General features: G+C 49.7%; 1 protein-coding gene across 1 annotated transcript; it reads right to left on the reverse strand.

The window, feature by feature from the left end:
• Nucleotides 1–15,507: 15,507 nt before the first annotated feature.
• Nucleotides 15,508–18,567, reverse strand: ELFN2 (extracellular leucine rich repeat and fibronectin type III domain containing 2). Its single transcript, XM_059847870.1, has one exon. It carries the CDS (start codon nt 18,222–18,224, stop codon nt 15,798–15,800), a length of 2,427 nt encoding a protein of 808 aa, XP_059703853.1. The 5' UTR covers nt 18,225–18,567; the 3' UTR covers nt 15,508–15,797.
• Between the last annotated feature and the right edge of the window lie 1,483 nt (nt 18,568–20,050).

Below are 20,050 nucleotides of genomic sequence, written 5' to 3' on the forward strand. Positions count from 1 at the left end.
CCTTTCCCCTTGGCACAGTATTTTCCATGACTTCCTATAAACCAAGACTTCCATGGTGACATTTACATTCCTCCCATCCTCAGGCACTTCTCCTACTCACCATGAATGTTCAAAGATTATTTGGATTGACCTTGAAATGACACCAGCCAGCTTCCTTAGCACTGCTGGATGCATCACACAAGGGCCCATGGACTTACACATGCCCAGTTAGCTTAAATATTTTCTGATCCTCTTCCACACAGGTGAAGTTGCTCCCTATTTTCCCCCAGTCTCTGGGCCCTGGCATTTCTGAAGGCCAGTACTGTTACTGAAGACTGGGCTGAAGAAGCCACTCAATACCTCAGTGTTTTCAATGCCCTGTCTCACCAGGTCACCTGCCCCATTTAGCAGTCAGCCAGCATCTCCCAGGCCTTCCTTTTGCCTCCCATATTTTTGTATTCTTGTGATTTTTAAGGTTCTGGACCATCATGGGGAGCTCCCCTGGAGGTTAACTCAGGGACACTGAGCACTGTGTCCCATGGGTGAGTGGTGCAGAGTGTGCCTGCCATCTGCTCGAGAGAGGACTGGCAGCCAACTGCAAACAAGGTCATTAGCAGATGTAGTATAGCCTGGCACCTCCCAGCACCAATCCCACAGTGACTTCCCTGTCTCAAGACCTATCCTGGTTCAGAAGAGGCTTTGGGTCATGAAGCCATGTGTTTCAACTTTTTCCTTGTCTATTTTCACCAATAAAATCTTGGAGATTTTCTATCCGACCACTTCCCATACGTACTCCTGTGTCAGCAACCACTGACATCAGCATTCTTGTCATGAAGCAAATTTTGCTGCTTAGAGGATTCCACTACCCTGGTGCCATGGCTGTTTCTCTCTCATGTCACCTGATGTTCCTGGTCTTGGTGACAACAGCTGCCTGTGTGGGCACTCTGGTCCCCAAGGCAAGCATGCCTCCAGAGGTGTGCCGCTTCATGTGTTTTCATTCAACAAAAACCCAAGCTAAATGTAGTCCCTTCTGTTCATTTGTCTGATTGCTGCTGTGCACATTTAAACTTTTTTTCTACCACTACATCCCACTTGCCCTTTTGGACCACAGCAAATCGTTTTAAGATCTGAATTTCATGCAGTGTGAAACTTTGTGCTGGGAGAACTGGAAACAGCAGCTGCAGAAACTCTGTTCTGAGTCTCACTGCTGCAATGCTGGGAAGTTTCAAATGCAGCTATTTTCCCCCCAGGTCTGTCAGATGATCTTAGTATCAGGCTAACAGTTACCTGGCATGTCAGAGTATTGCAGCAGCCCTGCTGGGCAGACCTTGGCACAAGGCTGGCAAAGGTTGGATAAGGCGTGCAATAATGCAGAGAATGGATGTACTGGATTGTCATGAAGGTCCATCTGTCCCAGTGTTCTCCCTCTCTCCTTAATACTGGCCAACAGCACTTCAAAGGCTTTCAGAAATTTGGTTTAAACATTTTGGTGAGGAATTTCATCAGCTATTTCTTTACTACTTTTTCTTGAATTTTCTCTTAAACTAGATGCTTAATCATTTCCAGGATACTTAATGTTCTCGCTTGGAAGGAATAGCCAGCACTTTTGCCTTGTTTGCCTTCTTCAGATCACTTGTAATTTTAGAATCCTCAGTGGAGGAGAAAATGCAGACAGCTTTGATTCATGCTGATATGGCAAATTTTCTGCTGCTTTTCCACAAAACATTTCCTTAATTTGAAGAAAGGACACAATCTCTGCGAAGATAAATTTGCTGCTTCTGCCTGGTGGTCACCTGGAGATGATCATACAGAGACCAGAAAACCTGTGCCTTCTTCCAGGGGGGCCTTTTACCTGCCTGAGATCCCAGCAATGGAGGAGTAAGCTGCGAGGGCTGCCCCATCTGGAGGATGAGAAACCCTGATGCCATGGCTGTCTGCAGGGAATGTTTCTGGCAAGTGCATTCTGGATGTGTGCTGTCCAAGGAACCCTGGTGCAGACCCAAGGAATCCCTTCTGTACAGACGGTTCCAGGTGGTGACAGTAGAAGGAGCTGACCCATCAGGGGAATCCTTTCCTGTCCACCAAATCCCCTCATTTATAACAGCAGGTTGGAAGCACAAGCTCCACATCACAGAGGAGCCCGGCTGCAGCCCCAGAGCCTGGTCATGGTATAGATCCTCAGACAGGCAGCACAGCCACAGCCTCTGCAGGGCTTGGACACCCTGCCCCTCACCAGAACACTCAGCTTGGCCTGTGATCAGCTGGGAAGGGGGAGAGACCTGGTGCCCTGCAGAGAAACATTGCACCCTCCCAAGGTCTCTGCTGGAAGGCACATCCCATTGCCAACACTCTGCCAGTTCCTTTCCCAATCTCCTGCCTGTATGCAGCCTCAGTGTGCATCAAGATCCAACTCTGCTCCACCACCCTTGCACCACGGCCTGTCCCAAGCACTGATGAAGTAGATGCCTGCCTGTCCAACCTCTCCCCATCTCCATGGATCCTAACAGGGTTACACAGTGAATTAGCCTAAGATCCAGCTGTAGAACAGCAGGTTCAGCTAGATCCCAAGACGTTTTTATTGTAATCAAACATCTTGTGTCTCTCACTGCAGCACTTGCAGACCTGGATTTTCAGCTGAGATCTACCTATTAACGAGGAATCTTTGGGCTCTGGCTTCAGGGCTCCTGCTAGTGAAGCAAAAAGTCCCACGAGCAAGCTGCTAAAAATATCAGGATCACATGGGATTAAGCCTGTACTTGCTGTACATAGAGGTATGGTTTGTTTAATAGATCACCGAAACAGAAAGGCCTGCGGGATTCATTGAGGTTTTCTTTCTCAGCCCACCAAAGCTGCTCTCTGAGTCATTCTGTGTGGTGCTGAGTCTGTCCCCTGCCTGCAAGAACAGTATGTTACTTGCTCTCCTTCAGTCATTTATGAGGTGATGCCTCTCCCCAAATCTGACTTCCTCTGTACCGCAGTCTTTGTTAAGAAATTCCAGCCCGTGGGTGATGCTCAGACACTGCAGTAGGTCATCTCTGGGGTCAGGGTGTGGAAGAAGCTGGTTACAGCTGAAAACATTCAATGAGGAGCCAGGAGAGATCTGGAGATCCAGCAGGGGAATGTGTCTGTAGGGCAAGGTGCTTGATCCCTCCTGGAAGTACTTTCCAGGGAGGCTTTGAGTGTTCACCAGGCTCCTGTGTCTGATGGTGTGGCACTGAGTTAGAAGAGGCCCCCTGCCTTTCCAGCCCACAGCCACAGCCATTCCTGAAAGAGTCACTACTGGAGTAATTTGGGCAGAGACACCATCTCAGAAATGACTGCAGCAGAGAATATCCAGCTGACTCAGTAAGTCAGAATATCCAGCTCACACAGTAAGTTTGTTTCATACATTGATTGTATCTCAGCTTCCCCCCAGATTCCACCTTCTGCCTGCCCCAGTGCTGCACAGGTTGGCCCCACTGCAGTGCCTGAGAACCTTAGCAGCACTTTCAGTGCACATTGAGGAGAAATGCTCTAAACCCAGTTGTGAATATTGCTTGTGAAAAAAAAAAAAAAGTTTTGGCTTTTTTTCATCCTTTTCTGAACAATGAGCTGGCTTTTGCCTTTTTTTGCCTTTTTGTTTTTTTCTTTTTTTTTTTCCTATCCCATATGGTCAATATTTAATTTTTGGTGAATAAAGATATTTCTCACATTCTGCTTCCCTGTGGGAAACCATTTCCTTGCAGGTCTGGATGACTCAAGATGTGAGGAATTATATTAGACATTATATGAGAGGGGAAAATATCTGGACATGGGAGGAGACAGAGGAGGTTGAATGGAAGGAAAGAAATGGAGAAATAGGAAAAGAAAAACAGATGGAAGATGATGAGAGAAAATATCAAGAAAGTGAAAGGGAGGAGAGATAGAATAAATCATTATTCCCCAGCAAACAGAGAGGTGAGGGTCAGTGAAGAAAGGTGGAGAACAGAGAAAACAGGAAAAAAGGAGAGTGTGAAGGGAGTGGTTAAAAATTGTGAGGAAAGCACAGTCTGCAGGAAGGGAGGAGGGAGCTGATGGCCTAGAAGGTAAAGCAGAGGTGAGAGGAGAACCTGTGCCTGTTCTGACAGTGTTTTGGGTGACTGGCTGGTTCTCACAGGTAGCCAGGCAGAAGAAGCTCAGAGGTTTGGCTGCCATCATGTGCAGCTTCCCTCCATCTACCACACTGACCAGACTTGGGACTTAGTGGTGTGAATAGAAACCCAGGGAGAAAAATCTCTTCCATTTCCCAAAGGTGTTTCATGAACTCTATCTGGGGAACAAGGGATGTCGCTTTCCAAGAGACCCAGGCAAGTCCATTGTTCCCACAGAGCCAGAGGGGAGTTCTTCAATGTCTTCAGCTCCAGGACGGTGTGTTGTGCTCTAGCTGTGTGAATTCACAGATGTAGTGACCTTGTAGATTATACTTTTCAGTGGAAAGACTGCATAATATGCCAAAGTGATGGCTCCAAGGCCTTCAAGCAACGAGTTTCTTATTCCTCTGAGAGGGCATGGGGGTGTAGAGAAGCTGTGCTGGTAAATCTAACCACTTCAAAGCATCCCTGCATAGCAACAATTGAAAGCAGGAAGGAGATCTGTCATCTAAATCTTCTTTCTGGGCTGGCTAACGTGCCTCAGGCAGTTTCACCTTCAGGCACACACACTGCACAACAGGGCAGGGGAAATCAGTGCCCCCTTCTCTGTACAGGATCTGGGAGGGGGTGAGGGAGCAGTGTTTCTCCATCAACCCCAAGGTCAAACAACCCAGCACAGATGTAGACAGAGGAGCTCTGAGACAACAGGAATGGCAAAACCTGGAGGATCTCCCTCTCTCCCTCTCACACTCCACCGCTGGGCTGGTGCTCCCTCCCCGCTACACAATCAGTCACAGGCAGGACAACCTTCTTAGAGAGGCAGGATTGGGCCCATGATGCCTTCTTTGAGAAGCAGACTACTCATCTGGGAGCAGAGTTGTCACCTGGCAGTCGTGGGTGCTGAGGGCTTTTCAGAGGTCACTCAAGCCTTGGTTTCTCTGGACATTGCCCTGGCAAGTTCGACCTTCTAGCTCAGCTCTCTGCAGCAGTGGAGGGAGGAAGAAGGACCAGTGAGGGATCTGGCACCCACCTACCCCTCCAACATCAGACCACAGCTCTACAGGAGTTTAAAAACCCTTCACCTCCACCCCATAAGTCTGTGTCCAACCTTGCTTCTCTCTCTCCTGAGTTGTGTGCTCCACCCCAGCACCTCTAGTGCCACTAAGGAGCCAGAATATCCTTTTCCTGGCCACCACAGCCACCATCAATGCCACTGACACCTCCTTGCTCCTCTTCCCCATAAGCACTGTTTCCTACAATGGCCCAAAAAGGAGGGCACCACCCTCACGGATATGGTACTATGGCCCTGAAAAGCCCCTAATTAACCCTTATTATATAATTCACAGCTTCATCTGGCAGCTCCTGGCACAAAGGGCTCAACAGAGAGAGTAAAAAATACCAATTATCTCCTTGGCTGCCACTTGAGAAGCAGAGAGAAAGAGAAACAGGTGTCACAGGTAGGAAATCTTGTGGCTGACAGTGACACAAGACAGAAAATGTACAGCAGAGAAAGAGAAGCAACAGCTCTTTCCCCACTTATCATAAAGGGTTGAGAAGCTGGGATCTCATGTGTCTTCTGGCCCAATGCCCAATTTGAGCAAAGCCCAAAATGAAGCCCCTTTTCCTCCAGAGAAGCAGGTATCATGACATAAAGCAGACATTTTCTTTATCTGAAGGCACTCACACACAACAGGCGCAGCCACTGCAGCCTTTATAGATTTAACCTGAACCTCCTTGTCCTGCTGAATCCACCCCATGATACAGCTTGGCTTGGCTTGGCTTGGCTTGGCTTGGCTTGGCTTGGCTTGGCTTGGCTTGGCTTGGCTTGGCTTGGCTTGGCTTGGCTTGGCCACCTTTGTCAGCTGCATCACTGTCTTGCAGCTCAGGACCTTGGTCCAATGATGCCATTTCTGGATGTTAGGAATCCCCAGTCATCAACTCCAGATGTTCAGGAAGGGAAAGGACAGAGTAGAAAGAAATCCCCAGGCGTGTATTGTGATCTGGCAACAGCAGGCAGCTGAGGCAGGTTTGTGCCTATTTGCTCACAAGTCTGTGGGCAAGTCTGACTCTTCCTCATGCTCCATGCCTGGCTATGCTTTTCCCTCCTTCAGCCCCTTCTCCCCAGAGGTCCCCAGATCCACCTAGCCATTCTTCAGGTTTCACCTTAGTATTCAGGTTTCATTTGTCCCTCGATACTCATGGAAGAGCCTCCACTGTCTTTGGAGCTGGAGCAAGACAAGTGGGACAAGGCACCGGGCCGGAAAATTGGGTGCAGAAGTTGCAATGAATTCTTAATGATGCCCTTTCTGACAACAGAAGGATGGAGCAGAATACTTTTCTTTTTTGAAGTGTTTCTTATTTAAAAAGTGATGAGGCCTTTGATTCATTTTCCACAGTAGCATTGGCTGGGCAAATGCTTACTTCTGCCTTGCTTAGCAGGAGTCACCAATACAGCTCCTCGGACTCATTTTAGATGCCACTCCTTTCTCCTTTGGGAACGCATGTTAACTGCCAGTCCCTGAGGAGCCTGGCAATCCTACTGTAAAGGTATCACATAACCGTGTTGAGAGAGACAGACCCTGTTCCAAGGAGCCTGACAAGGGAAGGGAAGACACAGATCCCTGCTGAATATTTGGGAAGCCAAGGAATGGAGAAGTTCTGCACCCTGCCATAGTCCCACCTAAGCTGTGGCAGAATCTCGAGTTTGTCCCTATAGGGGACCACCAGTGATAGTGATCATGCCATCATTTTCCCAGTGTAAGGGAACCTTTCTAAAAGTATTCAAGTCTATGTTTCATCTCTCTTATCCTTTCACTCCTAAATATTTCACTTTCAGGCTGGTTGGGTTTTCTTTCTCTCAGTTTGTGTTTCCTTCAAGGGTCAGAAGGAAAATGTAGAGGCTGTTCAGTGACATCTTCTGCTCTCCTGCTATGGGTGAGCATGGCCTGTGCACTTAAAATCCCAAATCCCCTTGGGCTCTGTGCAGCTCTCAGTCTGTCCTCCAGCTCTGCACAATACACACATTTGTGTTTTAATTGAAAAGGCATCCAAGACGTGGGGAAAGATGTTAGCCTGACCATTCCCTAGAACTGCTCTCATCCCCTTGAGAGACAGCCCTCAGGACAAAGGTCAGCAGCATGACCTTCACACCTTCAACCATATGTTCACCACCCTTCAGAGCTGTTGGTTATTGGTTCCATTAGAGACAACCATTATCTGGAGAGGAGACATTCCTCACTCTGCTCTCTTAGGCTTGGCCTGACCCTGAGGAGTCATGATGGCTCAGGATGCCCAGGCACTTAGTGCTGCAGAAAAGTATCCTCTAATCCAAGCTGGCTATTGTAAAAGCCACCAAGATTTGGATGGGAAATGAAGACCCAGAAAGGTTGTTAGCTCTGGAGTGGAAAGAAGATTGATCTGCCATTCCATCAGAGATGCTCTTCCAGTGCCTACAGTCAGTCCAGAAGAGGGCAATGTTGCCTACTTGCCTGTTGGTACCGCAACACAGAGGGACATGCACATGTCCACATGGGCAAAGAGATGACAACTGTCCCATATGACTTCCAGCAAAAGGCTCTGGGGCTAAGTCAGTTCTTTCTGTGCTGCAGCAAATTACAGCTTGGATAAGTCACTGAACTTTTTAAGGGTGGAAAAGAGCCACATCAGCACAAACCAACCACAAGAAAACCCAAAACAGTCCTCCTGAGTCTGCAGCCAACCAAATAATGAGGCTGTGCAAAGAACCCCTCTTCTTCTCCAGGGTGGGTTTGCTTAGCAGGCCAACTCACTCTGGCCACCCTCACACTGCACACTGCAGCCACTTCACTGTCCACAGCACAGCCCTGGGCCCTTCTCTCCACGATGCAGACATCATGCTCCACCAAGCAGGTTCTGGAGGCAAAGGTCAGAGTGGTTTGGTGCAATAACTGCAGTCTGTTGGACACAGTTACATCCAGAAGCACTTGAGAGAATAATGCAGACACGCAGACACAGCTCACACCTCATGCCTTCTCTGGCCATACACCATCTCACACAACAGTGTGCAGTGCAGAGGACTCCTAAGCTCCCTGACTGGAATCAGCCAAAGGCTGTTTAAATACAAGCACTGCTTAACTCTTTCATCACAAATCATTTTGGCCCAGAGGGCTTGGCTACCGTTCCTCCATGTCCCCTCAGCCCAACAGTCCTCACCTGGCTTCAGGACATTTATGATGTCTTCAGCCCTGACAGTCTTCCCTTCCCAAAGCTTCCTGCTCCCCCTAGACAGCATTTGCAAATACATCTTGTCCTTTCTCATCCCTGTGGCAGAGCAACCAAATGAAATGCAAGGACTGTGGAGACAAAATCGAATTTAGCAACAAAATAAACAGCATGGGGGCTCTCAACTGATTAGATTTTACCTCTTTATAATTTATGCATTAATTCCTCCCAAGGTCTGAGATTCCCCTGTCTCAGAAGGCCTGATTCTCTGCACTGCAGAGATGCAGATGCCAGGAACATCACTTTGACTGAAACATCCACCTTTCCACCAAGCAGATGAAGGTCTGATTAACCCCAGAAGAGCTCTTCTTTGTTATGCACCATTGTCCATCCTCCAGAGGTTCACAGCCCAGCACCATTCCTTCCCACACTCTATCATTCTTCCCAAGTCCAGTGGAGAACATGTCAGACTGTGAAGCATCTGCCTGTAGTAGCATCTGCTCCTATGTTTGCTCTCAAATCAAGCATTAATAAGAGTCATCAGCTACTGCAGCATATATATCCAGGAGCTGTTGTGTCCACAGTCACAACTCCCTAGAACCATTTATTCCTGTCCTTTGCTACACAAGGAGCAGAGACTGTGAGCTCAGCACACTCAGTAACGAAGCCTAGAAGCCACGGCTAGATTTGTCTAATCAGAGCTGGATGTGCAAGAGCAAAAACAAGAAACCCTCTGAGCCAAGGAGCCATACCACTCTCAGGAGAAACTAGAAACATTAAGAAACAGGAGGCAGAGAAGAGACAAGACATGAAAGGGAATGGCTGCTATGTCACCATACACAAATTGGCCTAATTATGTGTATAAATGCACCAATAGGCATGGATTTGCTGGCTGTATTTTTGACTTTAAATATTGATGCTTAGGAAGAGCTGAGATCAGGATATCTGCTGGTGGATTAGGCTACAGATTGCTCAGTCATTACCCACGGCTGGATCGCCTGCCTTGGATTGCCTTCCTCCAGAGAGCTCTGGAGCTCAGACAGAGGATTTCTTGTGTAAGTAATGGGCAAGGAAGCTCTGACCTACACCCAGGGAGAGCTGTCTGCCTGCCCTGGGTGGGGCAGAACCTGGGTGCTGATTGGTGCAGGAAAGGGCTCGTATCATGACAGAACTGACAACTGGGTGAAAATAATTTGGTGTCCAAAGCAGGCAATAGCCAAGGGAGAGAAACAGTGTGTTTGGGAGAAGCAAGTGACCACTGGGTGCCTTGGAAAATCTTCCCATGCCCTGACCCAACTCTCTCAGTTTCATCCATACCTTGTTTCCTCCCATCCCATCCCATCCCATCCCATCCCACCCCATCCCATCCCATCCCATCCCATCCCATCCCATCCCATCCCATCCCATCCCATCCCATCCCATCCCATCCCATCCCATCCCATCCCATCCCATCCCACCTTCTCTACCAGACAAGTCTGGAACAAATGGACTCAGAAGCAGCTTTTCATAGTTTTTCTTGTTGATTTTTTTTTTTAGGTTTTTTCTTGGTTTTGTTTTTTTTTTAAATAAGAAATTTATTGCAAATATAGAAATTGATTTTCTCCATACAGGAATCTCCGAGTTGAGGAAAAACGATTTCGTGCCATTCAGTTTTAAAACAGGAAAAGAAGGAAAGTGAGGAAAAAAAAAAAAAGAAAATAACAAGAAAGAAATACAATTCTAAAAGAAGAAAAGAAAATAAATTCAAAAAAAAGAAGAAAGTAAAGAACGTAACTCCGACTTAAATTTGTCCATACACAACCGGGGGGGGTCACAGGGTTGTTACGGAAGGAGGAACACCAAAGAGGCCACAAGGAGCCAGTCCCAGCAGCCGCCTCCCAGGCCCTTCCTTACATTCAGGGGCTGACACCCCCTTCTGTGTGCCCGGCAGCTGCCCGCCCCTTCCCACCCCCTCACCCCAGACGCTGTGCTTGTGATGGACCAGCCGTACCAGCCCTGGCCTGACCCGGACAGACTCTTCCTCCCCCTCGGGAAGGTGGAGAGCAGGAAGGTGGGACAGGCCAGCCAGGAGCAAGGCCTCACAGTGGCGGTGGTAGTTACGGGGAGGCAAAGGCCAAGCCGAACGCGGGGATGGGGCATCGGAGGGGACCGTACAGGGGGGAGGAGGGAACTCGACCCCTGGTGGGGCAGGGAAGAGAAGGAGCAAAAGAAGAGGGAGAAGGAGAAGCCAGGCAGAGGATGCCCTCTCTCCACTCAGGGATGGGGTGGGTTGGGGCAGCCCGGCCGAGAGCTGCCCTAGTAGGATGGCCGGGGGGAGGGACAGAGACACGTCCCCAGGTGGGGACAGCCAAGGGGAGGCAGACCGAGAGCGCCCCTCACAGTACGAGGCCCAAGCGGCTGAGGGACAGGGCTGGGAATGCGTTTGTAGGGGGATACCACAGATGCTCCCCTCTGCTGTTTCTCCAGGGAAGGACCCAAAAACACCTGCTCAGACAGGGTGGACAGGGCACGGCTGAGGTGGGGCAGGCTCCACCAGCCCTACAAGAAACCCCCATAACCTGCTGAGAGGGGGCACAAAGTGTCCGTCCCACACCAAGCCACCCTGAGGAGGTTCCCTCCTGCTCAGATGGTGGGACTGCAGCAGGCTGGCTCCAGCAAGAGGACATGGCTCCATGAGGCTCTTCTTGGCTGCCTGCTGTGTGGAAGGAGGTGGTGACGGTGGAAGGGATGTTCTCCAGGCTCCTGGAGGCTCTGTGTCCTTCCTGACGCAGCTGAACTTTCCCGTCAGCAGCAAGCATGGCAAATGTGACTTTTGGGGCCCTGGGTCCAGCTCCTACCCAGAGGGCAGCTGCCCACCCTGTAGCACTGAGCTCTGCCCTACAGAGAGGGGTCACAGCTCATCATGAAGTCTGCCCAGCTTTTTTTTCTCCAGGCACTGCTGACTTACTCCCCACCTCCTCTCAGAGAGCCTTCACCCCTGCACTCAATCCTTTTCCTTGCTATTCCCTTTGTCCCTTTATCATCCCATTCTTTCCACTGTAGCCATCTCTTCCCCAGGTCCTTTCAGCCTGCCCCTCTTCTCCATCTCCCTCTACCTGTTACCTCCTTGTCTCACCACTCCCTGGTCCCACCATACCTTATTCACCCCTACTGTGTCTGCCCCTGGTCTCTTTCTCAGCTCCTTTTCCACCTTCCTCCTGCATCTTCCCCTCCTTCCTTCAAGCCTGCCAGGCAGAGCCTCCTCCAGCCAAGAAGGCTGATTAGCATTGCAAACACACAGAGGCCTCCTCAGCCCAACATAATTCTTCATTTGTCAGCCATGAATATTTCACACCTGCCTCAAGAGGGATTTATTCAGTATGGAAGAGTGGGGAGGGGGAGAAGGGAATATGGTACTGCAGCATAAACTGGGGCAGCACCAGCAGAAATGAGAAAGAGCTCTGCCCCACTGAGAGGAACAGAGTCTCACCTTTACTCCCCTGGGTGCAGAACCCCAGCCCAGGCTTCTCCCCAAGGCTGTTCTCAGGGCTAGGAGGAAGGTCTGCACCCAATCTCATTCCTCACCCTCCACAATTTCCAGTGAGGTGAACCAAACCCCTGTTTTCTCTGGCAAGAGTCACCAAGCCAGAAAAATAGTATGAAAGGGTTTGGTCTTGGTTTGGCCCCAGACATCCACTTTCCCCTGGGAGAAGGCAGCATTGAGGGACTTGCCAAAGCCAAGCCTTAGAGGCCTTAGAAACTTCAGGCAGTCTCTCCACACTTTTTCCCAACAAAGAAGTTTTTGAGGCCCTGCCCTCTGTCAGGCCAGCCAGGGTGGAGAATGCATAGCATAGACCTAATCCAGAGGTCTATGCAACCAATAAGAGGAAGGCGGTGGGAGATCTTCTAAGTGATTGTAATCAGCTGCAAATCAAGTTTTCACTGTATCAGAGGTTCCCCTTCAGCTAAAGCACTCCATGTTCCCTCAAGAATAACTTTGCTTTTTGGGAAAGAGCAACAAGGGCAAAGGGAGGGTGGTGACCATTTCTGTCACAAGATCTATCTTGACAGGCCTCACTCCTGTTCCTCAAAACAAGGAGAAATGATGGCCACTAGAAAGAGCAGGCCTTTGGTATATAACACCTACCCCTTTACACACATGACTGTGAAAAGCAGCTGAGAGACCACATTTGGAGCAAGGGAAAGGAGGACACTGGAAAGAAGGAGGAATGAGGTTTATGGGGTGATTGGTTTGGGTTCTCCTTGGGGTGTGTTCCCTCTCAAACTGGTAGGAGTCTCTCATAAAATCACATCAGAGATCAATGAAAGGAGCAGAGAAAACAGGGACAAGGACAGGAGAGACTTGGAGGGAGGAGGTTAAATTCCAGCAAACTGGCACATACACAACAGGTGTTTGCTCAGAAAAATACAGTAAAATTGTCATGCAAATAGAACGTTAAATCTGCTTTCCTCCAACAGGACTGGCATCACTTTGTGAGCCCTCATCCTGAGGGAGGGAGCAGGACAAAGAAGAAGGGAGGAGGAAGGAAGGTGAGACACTTTGTTCCCCTTCCTTGCCCTCTTCCTCCCACAGAACAGTCCATCTTGTGCAAACTTCACCCAATGGTTTGAAATGGGGGGCTACAGCTGGGAGAGAAATGGCTTATCTCTCTTATCCAGCCTTACCCCCACCAGAGAAAAAAGAAGGGCCTGATGATACCTGTATCCCTGTCCTTTCTTTTCTGCCTCATTGAGGTGCTGAGGGGAAAAAGCAGAAACCTTTATAAGTTAATGCTCCCCCTAAAGTATTGACTGAGCAGAACTGTTTGCAAGACCACATGGCAGAGAAGCACAGGGAGGGAAGAGGTGGGGAGAGGAAAAAGACTCCATCCTCCCTAGCCTGTCATCCCCCTTTTTCTGTCTAATTCTGTGCCCCAGCCATTAGTCTTTTCTGCTTGGACGGCTGCCGTGCTGGAAGACCACTGAGCCTGCTCCGTGTGGTAGCTGGGGAGCTCTCTGTTGTGCCTAAGCATCTCTCACAGCATTTACCTGTCTTGGTTTGCTGCACGGTCCCAGCATGGAGGGACACCTGCCAGCAGTGATGTGACTTCCATTTGTGACTTCCCTTCATCCTCCTGTACGAGGTGCACACACTCATGTGCACACACACCCCTTCCTCCAGGTTGGATTGGCTCTTACCACGTGGAGTCAGTCCCACAAACACCTCTGGACTCAAGGCTTTGACTGTGGGAAAGCAGGCTGACAGTGAAAAGTCTGAGGCAATGGGGTCAGGACTTGGCTTAGGATTGTTACCATCAGCATCCCTACAAGGAAGAAACTCCACAGATCTCCATAGGTTTCCACTTTGGGGATACCTGCTCCGGTTTTCATGCACCAGACTCTGCCTACAGCTCCACCTCACTTACAGATGGTGAAATTGTCGTGTGTGGCATAGAAGCCAGCTCTCACAGCTGGCATTGCTACTACCTGGCAGACAACAGGCAAATTCTCTGCATGCAGCATGTAAATCCCTCCTAGAGAAGCTCCTACACCCTCCTCCTTCTCCCAGGGCCCCCAAAAACACTGGGTCTTCTGAGGAGCACCTCAAAGAGGAAATAACTACTCAGGGAGGGCCAACATAACATAGGCCCTCAGCCTCATCCTGATAGAGGTGTACTATGGTCAAGTGTTGGGCAGATCATGGAGAGGAGGCTCACTGTGCTGCATAAAGATGTGTTCAGCAGGCAGCCCTCCTGCTCGACAGAAAAATACTGGGGGAGATGGTGCCAAGATTGTGCTTTATTGGGTTGCTCAAAAATGGGAATAGGTGGAGAGGGCAGTAGGCTTATTGTCAACTCTGTGACAGATCTCTTATGCAAGAGGCAGAGGCTGGGATCTAGCAAGTGCAACTGGGATTTTGTCAAGACATGACAGGATCCCTAAGAAAAATTTATCACACCTGTGAGGATTAGGAGATGATATGTTGTTCTCACTCTCACAAGGGCATCTAAGCAGTCAAAGGAACACTGTCATCTGGATGCTGGAGTCCTCCTCTATCCTGGCACACACAGTGTAGCTGCACGCACAAAGGGAGCTTCTTCCAGGCCAGCCTTCTTGGGCTACTCCCAGGCCCCATACTCACATCCCATTTGTTCCCCGTGCTCCTGTCTTCACCCTAGGCTGTCCCCTATCCATGCCAGAACATCCATAGCCTATACAAGAAAAGGATTCTTTGTGAGAATCCAACCCAGTGAGATGAGCAACTGAAATCCCGTTCTTCACATTCACCTGGAAGTGAGGAGGTTGGATGATACTCTTCCCATGGACACCCACCCCACAGCCCACGGTGCAAATCAGTTGGGAAGAGCTGCAGAGGCTTAATGGAGAACTTGTTCTGCTGAGGTCCTCTCCAGGTCCCTTTCTCATAGCAAAGGGGACATGAACAGAGAGTATTAAACTGACTAGACAAGGGCAGACTGAGCATAGGCATGAGGGGTGAGGAGGACCTCTGACCTGTAACACTCGCGGAGAAACGGGAACCCCATACACCTCTGATAGACCAGACTTCCTGCCTTTTCCTCACCACTCCTTGAGGACCTGGCTTGCCATGCCAAAAAGAATATTCACAACCTGTTTCTCCCCACCAACTGGCAGAAAACTGGCTCTGAGAAAGTCTGGAGAATGCCTATCCCTCCAGATTGCTGGTGTTCATCAGCAGCAACATGGCAGGAGAAGGGAAGGAGGAAGAGCAGCAAGGGCACAGAGCCTCTTATATGGCAGGTCCTACCTGCCTTGGTCCTTCACATCTCTTCTCCTTCCTCTGAGGAGGACGGAGGTTTGTGAAGTATCTAGACAGGAAGCTCAAGCCCAGGGACCCTTAACAGAGAGTGATAGGGAAGGGCAAAGGAAAAGAAGGGAGAGAACTTCTTCCAGCAATTCCCACCTTTTTTGGAATGGGGACAGGAGAAAGAGAAAAGCCTCCACTGCTAAAGAAAATTAGGGAAAAAGTTAGTGATGGAAGATTTGGCATACCAGGTGTAAAAGGTGGACAAGGAAGCTTTCTAAACCAAAGTCCTTCCCTCCCACCCAAAAGAAAAATCAGCCTTCAACAGGAACAGAAAGATGAATAGTTCACAGCTGAGTTTCATGCCCAGTGAGCGTCCATCTCTGCCCTTCTCCTACCACCACCACTGCCACCCACTCCCTGGCCATTCCCACCCACCCACATTCCAACATTGTTACCACAGTGTCAGTGCAGGGCGCTCCTCCCAACCATCTGTGGGCAGAACAATGGTCCCCGTAACACAGTAGAGACAATTCGACGTGTGTGTGTCTGTGTGTCTGTGTGTCTGTGTGTCTGTGTGTCTGTGTGTGTAAGAGTTGTTGTAAACTTTAAGAAAAGGTTTTGTCAGTTTTGTATCTGTCAGGAGTATTTTGTTGTTTGTTTATTTTTCACAGTCAAGTGGCTTTTTTTTCTGGTTGTTGGGGGGGGGGGGGTCTTGGTTTGTATTGTTTCCTTGTGAGGAAGAGTCACAGCTTCTGCTGAGCAGAGACTCCTTTCCAGTAATCCAAGATGTCATGCAGATCCTCGTCCTTGGCAAATTGAACTTTCTTCCGCAGGGCATGCCCAGCTGCCATGTAAACCTCCTCCCTGTGATGCTTCTTGTAAGGCCGGAATCGCTCCCAGATCTTGTGGGTGCTCTCTGAGGAGTACTCGGGGCTGGAGGAGTAGCCCGAGAAGTAGTGTCTGGGTGAGAGCTGGGAGTACGTGGAGTCTCGCTTGGACCGGGAGAGTGGCTTGAGGAATGACACTCGCTGGCTCAAGGTGTCAGCACTTTCCTCATAGTACAGGGCCGGGAAGGAGTGACGGTGCTCACTGCAATGGTAAGAAGGTTTGACCTCCAAGTGGTGGATGGCGCTCGGAGACACCAAGGGAAGACGATCCAAAGGGCTGTTTAGTGGGCTGCCCTTCTCAATGTATTTGGAGTCAGACTTGCTGAGTGGTGGGTGGTCAGGCACATCCAAGCTGAAGACCTTGGCGCTCTTGATGGAGCCACTAGAGGAGACACTGCAGGTCTTTCTGGCCACAGCAGCATCAGCACTGAGCTGGCGCTGCAAAGGGTGGTGGGAACTTTCCTTGTAGGGTGGGGAAAGAAAGCTGGGCCGTTCTAGCCCACTCGAGGAACCAGCTGGAATGGACTGGCACTCAAAGGCCATATCTGAGTCAACACCAGTCCCACCACCCAGGAAAGATGCTGTGTCCAGCTTGAGGGCATCAATACAGTTGTTGATGATCTGGTTGACCTTGTCTACCTCCTTGGCTATAGTAGAGATCTCAGCAGCTGAGCCTTGCCCATTGTCAAGCTCCCTCAGGTCCTCATCTCGCTGGGTTCTCTCCAGCCCATCCCCACCACCTGTCCGCACCTCAATGTAGTTACCTTTAGTGGTGACTTTAGGAGTCTCCATCCCAGCGTCCATTGACTTTGATGGGGGCAACTTCTCCCCAATCATGGAAGGGATGGAGGACATCCGTGAGACAGGAATGACAGGTGGCTCACCCAGCTTCTGGGAAGGATGGACCATGGTACTCGTATCAATATCTGATCCATAACGCATTTCTAGAATGGTCTTTTTGACATTGAGTGACTTCTGTTTCTCCTCCTGCATCCTCCGCTTCCGCAGGCAGTAGTACACCACCCCCAGGACAATGACCATCCCAAAGAGGCAACCCAGGGTGGTCATAATATAGTGTGTAGTGGTGGAAGTGCTGGAAATAGGATCCTCCCTGCCTTTGCTCCGGGTTGCAAAGGTCAGGCAAGTATGGTTGTAACGCCTGTTGTTGCGGATAGAGGCCACACAGAATGTATAATCAGTGTGGGCCTTCAGCTTGTTGACAGTGACATATTCCTTCTTGCTCTTCAGTGTTGCTATGTCAGAAACGTAGCTGTTGTTGTATTGGACCAGCACATACATCTTACTGTAGGGCATGGGGATGGTGACCATCAGGATGGCTGAAGTGATTGTGACGTCATGTAGCTTGATGCTGGGACTGAAGGAGGAGTCAGTGGTGGAAGAGGCTGGAGGCTTGACTGAGAGGAAATCCCCAGGGCTGATGGCTGACCCCTCATCCAGATCTCGCTGGGAGTCAGGTGTGTAAGGAGTTGGGTTGACCCTAGAGAGGGAGGGGATGGTGCCCCCTCTGCACATGGACTGGAAGATGGTGATGGCATTGCGGTTGTGGTGAGGCCGGGGCACCAGAAGCGGATACCCAGCAAACTCCCGCGGAGTCTCACACTGGAGGCGGTCATAGTTCTTGGTGACGTTGTTGAAGAGAGCCAGCCAGTTAAGGAAACTGTAGAGGCTACAGTCACAGTTGAAGGGGTTGCCAGCCAGCTCACACACCATCAGGTTGCTCAAGCTGGTGAAAGTGTTGCCCTCCAGACGGCTGAGGCGGTTGGATGACAGATCAATGCTAATCAAGCTGGGGCACTCAGAGAAGGCAGTAGGGGTGACCAGCTCAATTAGGTTATGCTGCACAAAGAGGAACTGGAGGCGGGCCATGCCCCGCAACATGCCCTCTGTTAGGTTGGTGAGTTTGTTGTAGCCCAGCTGTAGGACCTGGAGGTTTGACTGACCCATGAAAGCCCCATCCTCAATGTAGGAAATCTCATTCTTGGTCAGGTTCAAATCAGTCAGGTTGCCAAAGCGGTTGAGGGAGGAGTACAGCACCACCTTGAGCTTGTTCTCGTTCAGACGCAGGTCGTGCACCGTGCTGTTGATATGCTGGGGGATGGTCTCATACGGGGGCTGGTTCTGGCTGCAGATGGCCAGCCACACATACCCTTTGTCCCCCTCAATCAGCCAGCAGTCACCTCGAACGGTGCCAGGGGAAAACAAGCAGAGCAGGGCAGCTGCCCACAACCCCAGGCACAGCATGGTCTGCAGTGGTGCCCTCATCAGGATGGGGGAAAAGAAATCCCCAAAAAAAAACCAACGCAAAGTCTCAGGACAGTGGCAAAAAGAAACTAGGGGGCAGAACTGGGGTTTAACTATGGAAGGGAATGAGCACCCCAATCCTATCAGATATCATTATCATTATTTCTTCTTGCCCTCTGGGTCAATCCAGGAGCATAGAGGAAGGGGAATGCATGCAATATTCTTCCAGAACACCCAAAAGCTATGACCATGGATGTCTGGTCCAGAAGGGAACAACCTTGTGCTTATTTTCTAAACAAAAATTCAGGCTGAGGATAATGAATCTTCTTTGATGCTCATGAGCGATTCACACACTTTTTCCCCTTTTCTCCCCTCCCACCCACCCCCCACCCACACCAAACCCACCCCAAAAAAACCCAAGTCCTCCCCCTCTAGTCTTCCCCCGCCCCTCCACAGAGTGATTTGGAAGAACAAGGCAGGGCTGCCTCCTGTGTCGCTCACGCTCCCTTGGTTTCTATTCCTTCCCTTCCTTCTTTCCTGGGTTCCCTCTGAGAAGCTTCAGAGCTTCGGATCAAACATGTCGAAAACAAAAATACAGAGAAGGAAAGAGCAAGCGCGCACGAGAGAGATCCATCTGTCACTGGAATCTGGAAAAGAAAACACAAAAGACAAGAAGAGGCATCATTTGGAAGAGTCTTTGAGATAAGGGTATAGACAGCAATGTTTCATGAGAAGAGGGAGATGGGGAAGAGACACGTTAAGGGGGTCGCAAGCAAGAGAGGTGTGGTACTGCCTGCCGTGCTGATAAGCCTTTGAGGAGGGAACCCTCACAATGTATAATGTCATATCAGGGATATGCAGAAGGGTATCTGGGCTCCCTTAAGTAGTGTGATCACAGCCAGGGACCCGGGGGAAGGCAGTGGCATGGGAGTAGAAGGGGAAGGGAAAGGAGAGTGGGAAACATAAAGCTGTTATTGCGGGGGCTCAAAACCCCTAGTGTAAACAAAGGCAAGCCCCAAGCACAACCAAAGCCATGAATTTTCAGCTGCCTGGAAATGATGTACACAGAATGCATGAAGCAGGGAAAATGCAGACAAGCTTCTCCCCCCACCCCCCCAAAAAAAGCAAAACACTTTTTTCCTTTCCTTCCTTCCTTGATGCAAGAGGGATAAATAATTCAAACCACGTGTAACCACTTCTGCTCTAAAAATTGTTCCTGACTCTTGGTGCATGGACAAGGCTGTTGAGGTGAACCAGTCTGGCTTGAGCACAGTGGGGGGGTGGGGAGCAGGTAGTGTGTCAAATACCAGCCTCTCTCACCCAACAATGCCAGAGCTCCTAATCTGAAGCACATCACCCATCTACCCCCCACCAAAGAGCAGTGCACAGTTTACACCTTTGTACTTTACTACCTCCCCTTGGGGGCTATGAACGCTGCCCCCTTAGAAGAAAACACACCTTGCAGACAAAGTGAGATTTGCCTGTTAAACCGCAACAAATGTATTTCTGGGCTCTGGGCAAGCTCCTGGTTCTGACTGCAAAACACAGCCTGGAGCACCTTTCTCTCCAGCTACAGCTTCAACCCTTCTCCCACTGTGCTGAGACAGGAGCCTGGTAGGGGTGTCCTCAGGCAGCAGAGAGGAAAGAATTTCATACAGTAGATAAAACACGTGGGCACTGTGCTATCTTTTTTTATTATTATTATTTTAATTTTGAAGAGAAAGGAAACACTAAAAAAACAGAGAAAAGGATTCTTGGTTAATGAAAACTAAAGGTCCCCTCTTGCCCCTTTTATTTTGGGGGGAGGCTGCTCACTAAAGATATCGCTGAAGCTTTTGCTGCAAAAG

This window comes from Haemorhous mexicanus, chromosome 5 (genome assembly GCF_027477595.1).
Source record: "Haemorhous mexicanus isolate bHaeMex1 chromosome 5, bHaeMex1.pri, whole genome shotgun sequence".
Lineage (NCBI taxonomy): Eukaryota > Metazoa > Chordata > Aves > Passeriformes > Fringillidae > Haemorhous > Haemorhous mexicanus.